Below are 13,941 nucleotides of genomic sequence, written 5' to 3' on the forward strand. Positions count from 1 at the left end.
TTCCGCCCGGCGGGGAGTCGTTGGCGCGCGCCGGGAGTTGAGAGCGGCCGTCGGAGCTTCGCACGTGTGTCGGCGCCGCTGAGTGCGCGATTGGCCGCTCGCGCCGCAGGACCCGGGAGCAGGTACGCTGAGAGCCGCGGGCCCAGCCTCTCTCTTGCCCGGCTTTCGCCCTGCCCGCCCGGCCGCTCCTGGCATGGGCCCGCGCGGGAGGTGGTCCATGGCCCATCCCAGCACGTGGGAATGAAGGGCAGGGTTTTGAGGCGGATCGGACTCGTGCCTTGGAGGGAAGCAGTAGAGACAGGCCCGTGCTGGGTTGTTCCAGCTGCCGACCAGGTCTGAGCTCAGTCGTTTTTGTAGGTGCGGACAGACGTGCAGCTCCCAGCTGTAGCTCAGAAGGATTTCTGCAAAACTTCCTGAGCTACAGCGTTACACTGGACCAAACACAAGTTTGCTGTTGGTTTCAGGAGGAAGGAGCGTCCTGCTGGGGGCTGGGAGCCTGCAGCTGGGTTCCCATTGCAATGACCCTGCTCCATGTTTTCAGACCGGGAGGGGGAAAAGCAGAGGAGTGAGCTCCCCCAGCTGGTGCTGAAAGGTGGGGTGAGTAAATTGCGGCCCCCTCCACTTCAGGGGGGCTGCAATACACCTCACCCAGCCTCCAGAGGAGGGTTAAAACCCCCCAGGACCAAACTCTCTGCTTCCTTTCCCATTCTGAAAACGGATATGCTGGGAGCTGTGCAGAGGCAAGTTACAAAAGTCACTACATTTTGCAATATCTTTACTTGATACCTCGTGCAATGAGGGGTCAGATTTTCACACAGTCTTGCAGCCGTGCACCTGTGTTTGGTCACAACTACGAACTGCTTTTTGTGGCCAGATCAGGTGAAAATTGTCACTTCTGTCTGCACCTCTAATTGTGACTTGATGCGCATTTGTGTAGCAGACACACACTTTCCACAGACCTGGGTATCTCGTTAAAAGACGCAGCTCTTTACCCCCAAAACCATTCTGGGTCGAAACCACAGAAACGTTAAACCACCAGTATAGGCAAGGAAAGCAGGATGGGAGCAAGTCGCAGATAAGTAATGCATCGTGCAAGTCTGGTTGCTGTCAGGAGGGACTAGTTCAGCAGCAGGCAGAGCTAACAGTAATTTCAGGGAACACGTGGAAGAAAGGGGTCCTGGAGGAGGGAGCTGAATTGGACTGAGGATGTAGGACCTTTGGGAAGACTGATGTGCTAGCTATTGGGAGCATGGGGAAAAAGGCATGGGGGCAAGAGTGAGGGGGAAGAAAACATTAAAATGAGAAGGTGAAGAACAGTGCATGAACAAGCGAGCAGAGAACAGAGCCTTAAATTTGAATAAAAAGAGTTTGATTTTCATGCAGAAAAGTGATCTAGTGATATGTGTTCAGAAAGAGATAATACTGGCAGAAAAGGAAGACTGGAGAGGGAGAGTTGGGGATACCAGTGTGTAGATAGTGAGCTAACCTAGGTAACTCCTCTAGATTACAGGCAGACTCAGCCTTGGAGAGGAAAGACGTATTTGAGAAACGTTATAAAGGGAGACTATACAGATATAGGCACCTTGATGCATAGAGAGAAGCAAAAACTGAATCATTGGTAACTTCAAGGTTATACGCTTGTTGCAGTTTTCTATTTGAAACTACGTCTTTAGAGTTAGTTCACATCACATCACTGGAACATGTCTACATGTTCGTTAATATGCCGTTGCTACAGCGCGTTAAGTTTAATACCTCTGATATGAGGTACTAGATAAAGGCATAGTAGCTGCACTAATGTGCAGTAGCAAAGACGAATGTTTTTTTATGATGCTTAATGCGCAGTAGATGAGTTCTGCGCATTAGCATGGTTTTTGCCATGAGGTACTAATGCACAGTAGACCGGTCCACTGTACATTAAGGTGTCTTGTACCCACTTAGAAATAAACTAGAAATAAAAATGAGAATTATGTAGAGCAGCAAATAACTGGCAATGCTTGCTCATAATAAATGTTTCATAGGTTTGAAAATGATAGGTTAATCAATATACAATACATTTGTGTGGGTTTTTAAAATATTTTTCCTAAATAATTCAGATGATACATTTTTTCTCTAGCGTTTTGAAGATTTTACTGTAACTGCCTTTGAGAAGAAGCTATTTGGATCCAAAATGGTAGTCTTCACATGCAATGCATGTGGAGAATCTGTGAAGAAAGGACAAGTTGAAAAACATGTAAATATTTGCAGAAGGTGTCAGTGCCTTTCTTGTATGGATTGTGGCAAAGATTTCTGGTAGGTAAATGAAGTATTTGTTTGACAATACCTGCTTGGTAGCAGCAGCAGGAGATGCTTTAGGTAGCTTTACTCTTTACTCTTCTACTTTAGCATCCTGAGTGCAAATATAGCATTAATTGCATGCTGTACTTTGGGCAGGGTAAGAGTTACAGCACAAGCAATCATTGATACCAATTTGTGGGCAAGAGGATCCAAAGCTGGGAACTTGAAAGAGACAATAGCACCTTCCCCTTTTACAGGCTGGAGTGGATTAGTGACAGTGGGCACATTTACGCTAACTCCTGAGTAAAGCATCACAGTCTACACGTGTGCCTATATTAGGGTACAGAAAACTAATTAATTCTGTGATAGGCTAGTACTGCTCAACAGAAGTACAGCAACTGCCGGAAATTTCCATTTTTTTGAAGCCAGAGCAGCAACCGCCACTCCAGTTTCAAAAAAATGGAATTTTCAAATTTCTGGCAGGTGCTCAGTCCTGAGTATGCCAGATTTATGAGGTTATGCCAGGGGCGGGCAATTATTTTGGACAGAGGGCCGCTTACTGAGTTTTGGCAAACCACCAAGGGCTGCATGATAGGCAGCCAGGAGCAGATAAATATTAATTTTCTAAATTTTTTTAGGGGCCCCACAGGCCGGATAAAATGGCCTGGTGGGCCACATCCAGCCCCCGGGCCACATTTTGCCCACCTCTGGGTTCCACTGTACTATGGCAGAGTACTTGCGTGCACTCAAACGTGTAGACTGTGACCAGGGCTGGCTGGGGCATGCAGGTGCTACAGTGTCCAGCCCCTCCAGAGCCTGGGGCTGACCCCCAGACCTCCTGCTCCAGGTCAGCTGTCCCCGGGCTCAGAATCTTCACATATGTCTGAGACTGCCCTGGCTCTAATTGCTGCAGTGCACATGAAGACTTTGTGCCTGGGAGCAGCTGACTCCAGTGCAAACTGCGCCAGAGTTTATTCAGGCACATTAATATCATGTATCTACACATTCTAGTCATTCCTTCTGGGCAAGGGAACCCTCTCTTCACTTTGTTACTGTCTTTTTCTTTTGTTTACCCTAGTGATGGCAAAAACTTTTATCTCTGTATGGTGAGAAACAGTTGTAATTTTTAGATTTTCCTTTTCCTTTATTAGTTTTAGTATTTATATCTTTTTATTGGGGCAAACTGTTGGATGCTGTGGTTACTGGAGAATTGCTATGAAATCCTGTAATTCCAAAGTTACAGCTCTTCTTGTAAATATCCAGATCTCTGAAAAAAATGCCATTGCAGTCTGCTTTCCAGTTTTAAAAGTAAAAATTAGATAAAAGTAACAACGGGACTAAGGAAGTGGAATAATGGTAGGTCCATATCAGTAAGTTCACCACTCCAATGGTTTACATTTTCAAGCCCCCTTTTAAGTATTTTAACTTGATCAGGAGACTACCTAGACCAAACCTTGTTTAAAAAAATCTAATTTAGAATTTTTTTATATGTAATTATTCTTAAGCTATTATTCTAACTTGAGAACATATCTTTATTGTGAATGCTACTCTATAAATATTTAGAATTTTTAAATGTGCAGAAGAATAAAAAATGCAAACACTTTTCTAGCAGGCTTTATTGAGAATAAATATGCATACCACATATACTGTATACAACATATAATTATGAATGGTATAGAAAGCTTTGTTTATATTGTTTAGAGACTCTGTATTCTCTTCAGATAACTTCGCTAGAAGCTAAGAAAGTGCTTTGAATGGTGAAAATAGGCATGTATTTAAGCATGTAGAACCATACTTATGTGAGTAGTTCCATTGGCATTAGTGGGACCATTTACATACTGAGTTACACATGCTTGTGTTAATGGTATTTGGGTTTTAATTTTTTACTGTAGTGTTTGGCTTTCCATGGCTTCTATTTCTCTGTTTTTGTAAATACTGTTGAGTTTGAAAAGCTGGATTCATTGACAGAATATTATATACAGGTTTTATGTTAAAAGGTTGTTTTTTTTTTAAATATCAAAGGGGTGACGATTATAAGAACCACGTGAAGTGCATAAGTGAAGATCAGAAATATGGTGGCAAAGGTTATGACGCAAAAACTAACAAAGGCGATGTAAAACAGCAGGAGTGGATTCAAGTAAGACTTGTTTTTCATATATATATATATATATATATATATATATATATATTCAGTATATCCTGCTAGGTATAAATGCAAACAAGACACAAATTTAGTATACAAAGCAGCTCGTATTTGAAAAATGTAAATACTGGTTCATATGAGGGAGTTAATATACAGATGTTTCACTTTAAATTTGTGTCCTGAAAAAATGATCTGTTATGAAGAGGAGACAAACCAAATATTTTTGTAAAAATGTGCCTCACCAGTTCTCTGTTGCAGTTACTGTGCTGACAGTAACATTGTGAATATTGCAAATGTGGTATACTCTGTGCTTGAAGGGAATACATTAATCTCTTACTCAAGATGCTTCTTGTTTCTTAGGAAATTGAACTTAATTCCTTCTGTGAAGGAAAAAAATTACAACCTAAACTATTAAGAAAAGATTCTTGAAACTCTTCAGAGGATTTTAGAGGCACTTCTATTTCAGCCCTGAAAATAAACATATGAAGCTGAAAAATAGGGTTATTTGTAGTATACCTCCTCCTCTTAGTTTAACAAAATTTTCCTTTCTGATGTCATTTGTTTTTCTTTTAAATATTTGAAAATTATGTTAAATCATAGTTGGTCAATTTTTTTTTCTCTAACTAATGCATTATCTGAAAGTTTAGACAAGTTATACAAATTGCATGCATTTAATATATAGTTATATCTACATACTAGCTTAACTTTACCTGGGTCATGCTATTTCTGAACTTCATCTATCAAGCTAGTTCACCAGCAGTGTTACAGTTGACTTGTAACTGGTGTAGATGATTCATTAAAATCACTTTGGGTTCTTCATAATTTTTAGATCAAAACCAACAAATTGATGTTTCTTGTCCACCTTTTACATATGGAAGTTTCTAAGTATAATCTGTGATTCAAGAGATAACAAATACTAGAGTGTATGCTAGGTGATTTCTGTTACTTAGAAGTACTGTGGATTTTTTTTATAGGAATTTTCTAATCAACTCAACTACTCATCTGACTTAGTAATTTTGGTTTTCTTTTTGTAGAAGATTCAAGAAGTAATGAAGAAGCCAAACATTAACCCCAAAGTACGAAATATTTTAGAGCAAATACGTGCCTATGACAATATTCCAAGAAAAAAGGTCAAATTTCAGGTATGTTTTTAACGAGATTAGCAGTGGTTCAAGCGCTTTTCACTAATCAAAGACATTAGAATTTTTTTCAGCTTTGGAGTCATGAGAGTGTAACAAGCCTCTGTAGACCTTTTCTTGTTTCAGTACTCTGCACTTCTAATTTTTTTTTTGATTGCTATGTCTGCTGTTTCTGTAAACACCTATTCGAGACCTGTACTGCAGTGATTTCTTTTCTGTCCTAATAGGCCATGTCCAGATGAGTGTGGCTGTGCAGTATGTGGTACCGCAGAAACATCTGTGGTGCCACATACCGCACATTCAGTTGTTCTCTGTGCTGCAGGAAAACAGTGCAGAGGGGTTTTTTGACCCCTGGATATCCAGGGGTCAAAAAAAACTATGGCAGGAAAAAAAAGTGGAGCAGTGCATGCAGAGGCAGTGCACACCGCTCAAAAGTGGAACCATGCTGCCCGGAGCTATGCTTTGGAAGCTGTTCGGGCTCCACACAGCAGAATTGCTGCTGCTGCAGGCCCAGGAAGCCCCCAGGTAAGGCTGTTGGCGCCAGCCTGGTGCTGGCCTCAGGCTCCCCTACCCCACCTGGGGTAACTTGCCACACATCAGAGCGTGTATGGCGCAGGCATTCCCCATTTACGACTGGTGGTGGTGCAAGGTGTGTTGCCGCTAGTCGTTCCTAGGGAACCAAACATCTACATCACCTGTGGACATACCCATTGAGGTTAGATTTTGCTCCTTCTAGATCTTCATTGCTTCTTATGACTCTAATACATACTTCCAAATGTGGTCCTTTATTAAGCTGCTGCTATACTGTTTTGCCAGTTTCCAAGTATTTTGGAGCGTACATAAAGAAATACTGATGGGACTAGGAAGGCTGAGCCCTCTGTTTTTTCTCCTCCACAGCTCAGTGTATGATGCTGACAATAGGCAAGGTTTATGTTTCTGATGTGTAGTTTAGGAGATAGTTGGAACTGTGGTAAAACTGCATTTTGGGTTATCACAGTGGAAACAAATATTTGAACATGTTATTATTTGTTTCATTTATATGCTGCCCTTCCCAACATAGGTTCAGGGTGGCTTACGGTAGGACAGAATAACTTATAAAACAAGAACGTGACAGGGTGGAGCCTGGAGGGTCTCCCTAGATAAAGTCAAAAGGGGGTGATAAGTACTCATCCATCACCACCCTTTGAAACCTCTGCTAGAAAAGAGTGGAACCAATTTAAAGCTGTCCCATGAATGTCCACCAGGTCATGTAAATGCTTTGTCAGCCCCTCATGGTCAAGTGTATCAAAGGGTCTTTGTGAAGCTGGAGGTAACTATGCCTTTTCTCTGGATATTTCTCATGCTTCCAGGCTTTGCTGGCTGTTGCATGGGGCCAGGATGGAATTTTTTCCTCCCTCTTACTGCTATGGGTCAGGGTTGGGGAGAGATTTCTTGTTTTTTCTTTTCTTTTTTTCCCCACCTTTCCCAGAAGTATTAGGTGTTGGCTGCAGCCAAGGCTAGGGATTTTGACTGGGGTGCGCTAGTGCTCATTCTGGGACTTAAACCTGGAAGTTCCTGGCTAGAGGGTCGTGGTCTTTTTCTCAGGGTCAGATAGCTGGCAGTATTTGGAGTCAAAGAAATGTTATTCCATTGTCAGATTGGTACATGCTGTGTGGGGGTTTCTGCCTTCCTCTGTAGTAGGAGGCATGGCCTGCTTCCTTGGATTTTAACAAGCCTCACAGCAACAGGACATTGTCCGTTGTTGTTCTCCTGCTTTACCTGTGGCAGGTTAGGGTGTTTTATGTCTTGTGGTTGTGCCAGTATTGACTATACAGTTTTGCTAATAGGCTAGACAATGGATTTGTATAGAATGGTTTGGCTAGGGATGATCCTACCACGGGTGGGGGGTTGGACTAGCTGACCTCTGTAGGTCCAATCCAGTCCTACTTTTTTTTTGTTTGGTAAGTTGCACTGTAATAGGGGATCAAAAGTTTCTACAGCTCCAGTCCCATTACAGTACAGCTTTCCTCACGTGATTGCAGAAATGTTTATAACAAATCTAACTACACTTACAACATTGAGTGAGTAGTTACAACTCCTCCCTACCTTTAAAGCCATCACCATTTTTCATTTCCTTTGATTCTTAAGAATATCAACAGAAATTTGCTGCTGCATTTTTCTGTGTGACAACTCCAATAATTTTTCTGAATAGGTACATATGAGATATTTACATTTCATTTTTCTGTAACAAATTGGGGTGATGACTTTGGGGAATGGGTTTGCTGATTCCATATTAAAAATGGTTTCATCACGTCTTTTATACTTAAAAGCTATCACAGGATTTAGTATCATGTCAGTACAATGCAGTCCTTACTCAGAATAGATCTAGGACTAATATGTGACATTAGCAGGAGTTTTGGATAGCTATTGTGACAGTCTGTGATGCGTACTTTACAAAATACTATAATAGACCTGCATAACTTGCAAAACAAATAGAAGCAAAGACTCTCCAGGAGGCAATGGAGAGTGAACCCTTAACTATATGTTCATTTTATAAGTTGGCTGCTTCTTGATTTTCACCAGTAAGAGGTCACGTGACCTTAAAAATAAAATAGAATGTCTGCTGTGTTTCTTATTTCTGCTCTTATCTTGTACAGAACTGGATAAAAAACAGTTTGAAAATTGAAAACAGTGCTCTGCAGGACCAAGTTTGGGATATTTTTTCTGAAGCAACTGGGAATGTAAGTCAAATCAAAACTACAAAATTTTTCCTGCAATAAACATGGAGTCAGTAAGGTGCTAGGTGGAGAACCCTCGTGATTCTTATTGGAGTGGAAAATGAGATCTTTTAGAGAATCTAAAAGATACTATAGAGAAGAGCACTGTGTTTGGGATGGAATTGCTGCATAGTTGTAGGCACATATACACACAATGACAGGACTGAACTAGTAAGAAGATCATAAATGTTATTACAGATTGCTGTGCTATTAAGGAAGTCCACATTTTGTTCTTTAGTAGCCCCAGTCTAACATGCATGTTAGTATTCAGTGTATCTGTGGACTGAACACATGACTGATCCCATTTAGTACCTTTGACATCTTTGTAGTCTTCTGTCAATAAAATAAATATAAATAAAAACAAAATCACTCATATATACATTTTAAGCTACCTGAAAAAGGGTAATGGATCCTTTGCTATCTGGGTGACCATGCTCTACAGCTTGACTACAATGCACTCGTACATAAAACTCAGTTCTTCTGATAATTCATTTAGTGCCTGGGAATAGAACTGATTTCCAGCATCAGTTCTGTTCAACAACCAGATTGATCAATGGAATGACTTTTATAGGAACACAGAACTAGAAGGGACCTCCTGGATCGCTGAATCTGGTTGCCTGCTATTGCTGTTGCAGGCAACCATGTCCTGTTTTACAAATTTACCAAGCTCTTGCAACTTGGTAGGTTTTCTGCCATTACTACTCCTGTTGGAAGGCTGTGCCAGACGTTAACTCCTAATGGTTAGACATACTCCAGTGTTCAGTTTGTAGATCCTGAGAGGAATTTATTTTGTAGGAGAAACTTGAGACCCAGTCCCCTTATTGATCATGCTGTGGTCTTGACAGACTGATCTGGCAAATATGTTACTTATGGCACAAGTGTATTGTTGCAGTAGTGATATTTGGACTGTTCTTAAAGAATCCATACATCAGAAAGGGAAAAGAGGAAATGATTTTCTTAAGGCTTGTGACGTTAAGGAAAGTCGAATGCTGAGTTAACAGTGCATTCATTTTTTAGATAATACTCTGAGTTTGCTAATATAACTAGAATATTATAGTTTCCAAACAGTTCTTTTTAATAGGTCACTTCCAGCCCTAAACTTCTGTGAATAATGTATGTGTTATAATCTTAAGACAATTTACCCTTATTTTAAGATTTTTTTCTGTTGCCAAGTAAGCACCTGGAATGTCCTTGTTCATTCAAGCTAGCCATACATTGGTTGTCTTGTTTTCAGTACACCTTTAAAGTATTTATATTGTCTTATTACATGCTCAGTGGAATGATTTATTAATTCAAAAGGATACTGTAAAAACTTGTATTTAAAATTCACATTATTCAAAAAGTTCTTCCTAGGAAGAAGCTTTATAGAATTATTTAACTCAACTATAAATTTAATGCAAAGACTTCATTAGGATAAATTTAAGATTGAAATTGTCAGTAAGTTAAAGGCAAAAACATTTCAGGCATATCTTAACTATTTCACAACAAAGCATTTTAAAACTAGGAAATGCAGTTAAGGTTACAAATTTTGAGCATGTTAAGGTAAGAGATGCATAATTAAAATTATGAAACAACTTTAAGGCTGCCCCGAGTGATGCAGTAATCAATGTATTTGAGGCACCTTGGTGGCTACAGTCCCAGTTAGTTTTTCTCTTTTATATTACTATAGGGCAGAACTAAGTTTGTCACTCAAATCCTGACAGACTGTTGCTGTCATATTACACGCTGAATTGCTTCATATAGAACAATTTACATATATTTCATACATTTAATTATGAAATTGAATTGTGCTATAATTATGGGATTGTAACCAGTACCTCCATAACTATTATTATTTCTTCTTTTTTAACTTGCATCTATTTGATCTGGATGCTCTCCATCTCCTTAATATCCTGATTCGGTGAGCTGTTGCCAATTCTTTATTGCCATTCCATTAATGTTTTCCTAGCATCTACAATATTCCCATCTACATGGAAATTCTAGTATTAAGCTTAAAATTACAACTCAAGACTCACTAAGAAATTAAAAACAGTAAAGTATATTATATTAGATTGCAACCAGTCTCTTAATTGCTTTGAAAACAAAGTTAAGTGAACTAATAAGTGACAAGTGTGCATATGTAAAATGTCCTGTTCTAAAATGTTGGGGTGATTACACTACAGACTTATGCATCACTTCAATTAAAATGAATTATTTATTCCACCAGTTCATTCTGTTCTTTTGGTAACTGATGTCATCTTCTTTAACCTGCTTGAAATTGGAATTGTAGAACTTTTCAAAAATAAAGCAGTGGATATGGGAGCTATTGCCAAGAGGCTTGTGAAAGATTGTTTGTCTTACAACAGAAGGGAACAAACCAAAAAGAACAAGAGAGACCAGAGCAGAAAACAGGAAGCGAATCTGCAAAAAGTGAAGTGCATCCGACACCTATAGGGGAAGATGAAACTTCAGTTGATAAATCTGAGAAGAAAAAGAATAAAAAAGAACGAAAAGAAGAAAGACAAAAAAACAAAAAGAAGGAGAAAAAAGAAATGAGATTAGAAAATCAGCAAAACTTAGAAATGAAAAAAAGCAAAAAGTCTAAGAAAGAAAATGTAGACATGGAGCACAAAAGTGAGGAGACTTCCAAAATCGAAGAAAAAAAGAAAAAGCGTAAAAGGAATAATACGTCTAAGCTGGAAATAAACGGAAATGGTTATCAGAACGAGGAGGAAGTGATGGAACCGAACGTAAAGAAACAAAAACTTAAACATGTAGACGGTACATCTCTAATATATTTCATGTTTTTCTGTTTTCAGTAAAAGCTGTTTCCAGCAGTCTCAATTATTAGAATAATTTAACTTTTCAAAAGGCATTTACAAATAAGTAAAATAAAATTCATTATGCCCAATTTTAAAATAAACCATATTGAATATTAGTTATTTTTCAACATTAAAAATGTTGAATAACCTCACTGAAAACACTCTAGTGACCAGGATTAGAAACCTGACTTAACCTAGCATTTTTCTATTAGATTTTATACTGTTGTACTAGTATTACTATATTGCTTTTTTCCTTATATTTATTTTTCTCTCAAATTTTTATTTGTTAAATTTCTAGATGAACCTTTCACAACAAAAGGAAAGAAAAACACTAACATCTCTGAAGCCATGGAATATGAAGAAAGTGAGGAAACAAATAAAGAGAGTGGGAATGCACATAAAGGTATCTTCAGACTTAATAAGCTTTTATTCTTATGAACTTGACCCATTCAGTGCTAGTGTTCATGTAAAGTTCAGCATCTCTTTTACCGAGAATGGCGCCTTGTTAGTTAAGCAATGTTTAATCAGACATTCAGTGGTAGCCAGCTTTCAAAATAATACTTTTAAAGACCATTTTGCTAGGAAAATGTTGTGCTGTGAGTATCATGAGACAGGAATACAAGGAAATGAACAGTGGTTCTATAATCAGCAGACTGAAAGCAAGGATCCCACTAGAAACTTTGACTATCATGTTCAGTGGAAAGAAGGACTTAAAAATAGAAAATATCTAACTACCATTTTGCTGGATGTGTTTAACAATATTACAGGTAAATTCAACTGGAAGGGAACTATCAAAGCCATTCTGAGCCAAGCACCAGACAATGAAATTTCAATTAAAAAACTGAGAAAAAAGGTACAGTAGAGCTTTCATTCTATAAATTGATTGATTTCAGTCATAGATTTTTTTTTTTTACCTGTATGAGAATATAAAATACCATGGATGCACAAAAGGGCTTAACATGTATCTAGTCATACCCCATTGAATATCAGTATGCAACTGTTAGTCAGCTCTCAGCTGTATGACTTGCATCAGTTATGGAAGGCATGTCCAACTCATCCAGCCTTGCAGGCCAGATGAATTCCTCTGGGCACAGACTAATATGCCAAATATAGCATGTGGCCTGGACCGGCCCCACATGTGGCACGCAGGTCCATTCCGAGACCCATGGGCAGCACACAGGCATGTTGATGGAGCTCCATGGGCCATGTCTAACACCCCTGAGTTATGAAGTCAGCTAAATGAGTTCGTGAAGTCCTTATACTTGACTGCTAAAAGCTAAAAATATTATTATAGTTCCAAATTGGACATGTTGTTTCAACAACACTACCTAGATCGCTTGTGAGAGAGGAAGGTTGACATCCGAATCAGGTCAGATTTTGCCTAGTTACACTTGGCACATTAGTGGAATTATAGAGGAAGATCTGAGAAAAGCAGGAGTTGTCCTGTTTCTAAAACCCTGACCAGGTAAGGGTCACATTATAATGGGGAGACGTGCCATCTCCTGTGTTCCCCTACATAGGGTTGAAAATACTACAAGATGCAAGTAACACTGATGTGTCTGTAGCCTTCAGTAGGAAAGAAAAGTACAATGTGCATTTTTCACATAGCCTGTTGTTATTCTACTGGACAGGGGAGGACATGAACGTTTTAAACATTAAATTATATGAAGGCTTCTAATCTAATCTATACTTAGGTGTAGGTTGTAGCCTTGTTGGTCTAAGGACATAGGCAGACAAGGTTCTTTGGGTGAATCTGATTTTATTAGACCAACTTAAAAAGTTGGAAAACAATTATTAAGCAAGCTTTCAGGTTCAAAAACCCTTCATCAGGCTAAGGAAGTTTCAGTAGTTGGTGTGTGCTCTTCCTGGATGGAAGGAAAAGTAAAGCCAGAGGCCTGAAAATGGTAATTTTTTTTATTATTATCATTATCTCTGGTGAAGGGGGCCTGATACTAAAAGTTCGCCAGGAGCTACCAGGAGTCTAGGTAGAGTGCTGCCCTTACAGTATATCCTCTATGAGTTTTTTTTATACAATAGACTTCTTGCTAAAGTTCAGTTATTTTATTTTCCCAAACTAATGCTTACTTTGTGTTCAACAACACTTTGTGTACTTCAAACTCATGAAATGTTTGAGTAAAAGAAAAATCATGCCTGTTAACTTGCACTGTTAAACATGGACTGTTTTCTTTTTTTGTTTGTAGGTTTTAGCTCAATATCATGCAGTAGCTGGTGAGCATCATAAAACACAAGAGGATCTTCTGGTCATATTTAATAAGAAAGTGAATAACAACCCCAAATTTAAAGTTTTAAAAGAAAAAGTTAAACTCTTAAAATAGAAAAGAGTTTTCATAATGCTCAAATTTTTAACTTGCAGACTGTAAGCTAAATTCTCCTACTGAGTATGCAAACACAGCTTCCACTGACTGCACCATAAGCTGAGTTTGTGTATGTGAAAACAAAATTTAGCTGTTTTTTTCCCCCTTGGATTCTCCTTCTTAATTTTCCCTACATTTATAATAGAATACTGGGGAAGTGTTGCATATCTGTTTTCAGAAATCTTATGTATATTTTTATAGAACTTTTAACAGACAATAAAAATAATTGCTACCTGTTCTATTACAAACTTTTCAGTGATAACTGTACATTTATATAGAAATGAGTTGGTTTGTTTGTTCAGACCTGGGTTGTATTACAGGAACCATTACAGATGCAAACTTAATGTTAATGCATTCAAAAACAGTACACAACAGTACTTTGTTATGAAAAAAAGTAAAACAACATAATCCAAAGCAGGGGTGGGCAAAGTACAGCCCACCAAGCCATTCTAT

At 38.8% G+C, this 13,941-nt stretch overlaps 1 protein-coding gene across 2 annotated transcripts; it reads left to right on the forward strand.

The window, feature by feature from the left end:
• The first annotated feature begins 21 nt into the window (after nucleotides 1-21).
• On the forward strand, nucleotides 22-13,736 carry LYAR (Ly1 antibody reactive). Of its 2 annotated transcripts, none has more exons than XM_059721574.1 (9): nucleotides 22-122; nucleotides 2,114-2,289; nucleotides 4,297-4,411; nucleotides 5,452-5,559; nucleotides 8,193-8,276; nucleotides 10,661-11,072; nucleotides 11,412-11,516; nucleotides 11,881-11,966; nucleotides 13,315-13,736. In XM_059721574.1, the coding sequence occupies exons 2-9, from the start codon at nucleotides 2,168-2,170 to the stop codon at nucleotides 13,447-13,449; spliced, it is 1,167 nt and encodes a 388-aa protein (XP_059577557.1). In that variant the 5' UTR covers nucleotides 22-122; nucleotides 2,114-2,167; the 3' UTR covers nucleotides 13,450-13,736. The 2 variants fall into 2 exon arrangements, with proteins under 2 accessions (XP_059577557.1, XP_006277466.1); XM_006277404.4 differs by having other exon boundaries at nucleotides 23-122; nucleotides 10,658-11,072.
• Nucleotides 13,737-13,941: the final 205 nt, after the last annotated feature.

Source organism: Alligator mississippiensis, chromosome 2 (genome assembly GCF_030867095.1).
Source record: "Alligator mississippiensis isolate rAllMis1 chromosome 2, rAllMis1, whole genome shotgun sequence".
Classification (NCBI taxonomy): Eukaryota; Metazoa; Chordata; order Crocodylia; family Alligatoridae; genus Alligator; species Alligator mississippiensis.

What these genes read in the sequence shown, in the direction of transcription:
- LYAR (XM_006277404.4), top strand. Translation starts at nt 2,168, where the DNA reads ATGGTAGTCTTCACATGCAATGCATGTGGAGAATCTGTGAAGAAAGGA. An exon ending in GATTGTGGCAAAGATTTCTG is followed by an intron (nt 2,290 to 4,296) that starts GTAGGTAAATGA and finishes TAAATATCAAAG; the next exon opens with GGGTGACGATTATAAGAACC. An exon ending in TTAAAAAACTGAGAAAAAAG is followed by an intron (nt 11,967 to 13,314) that starts GTACAGTAGAGC and finishes TTTTGTTTGTAG; the next exon opens with GTTTTAGCTCAATATCATGC.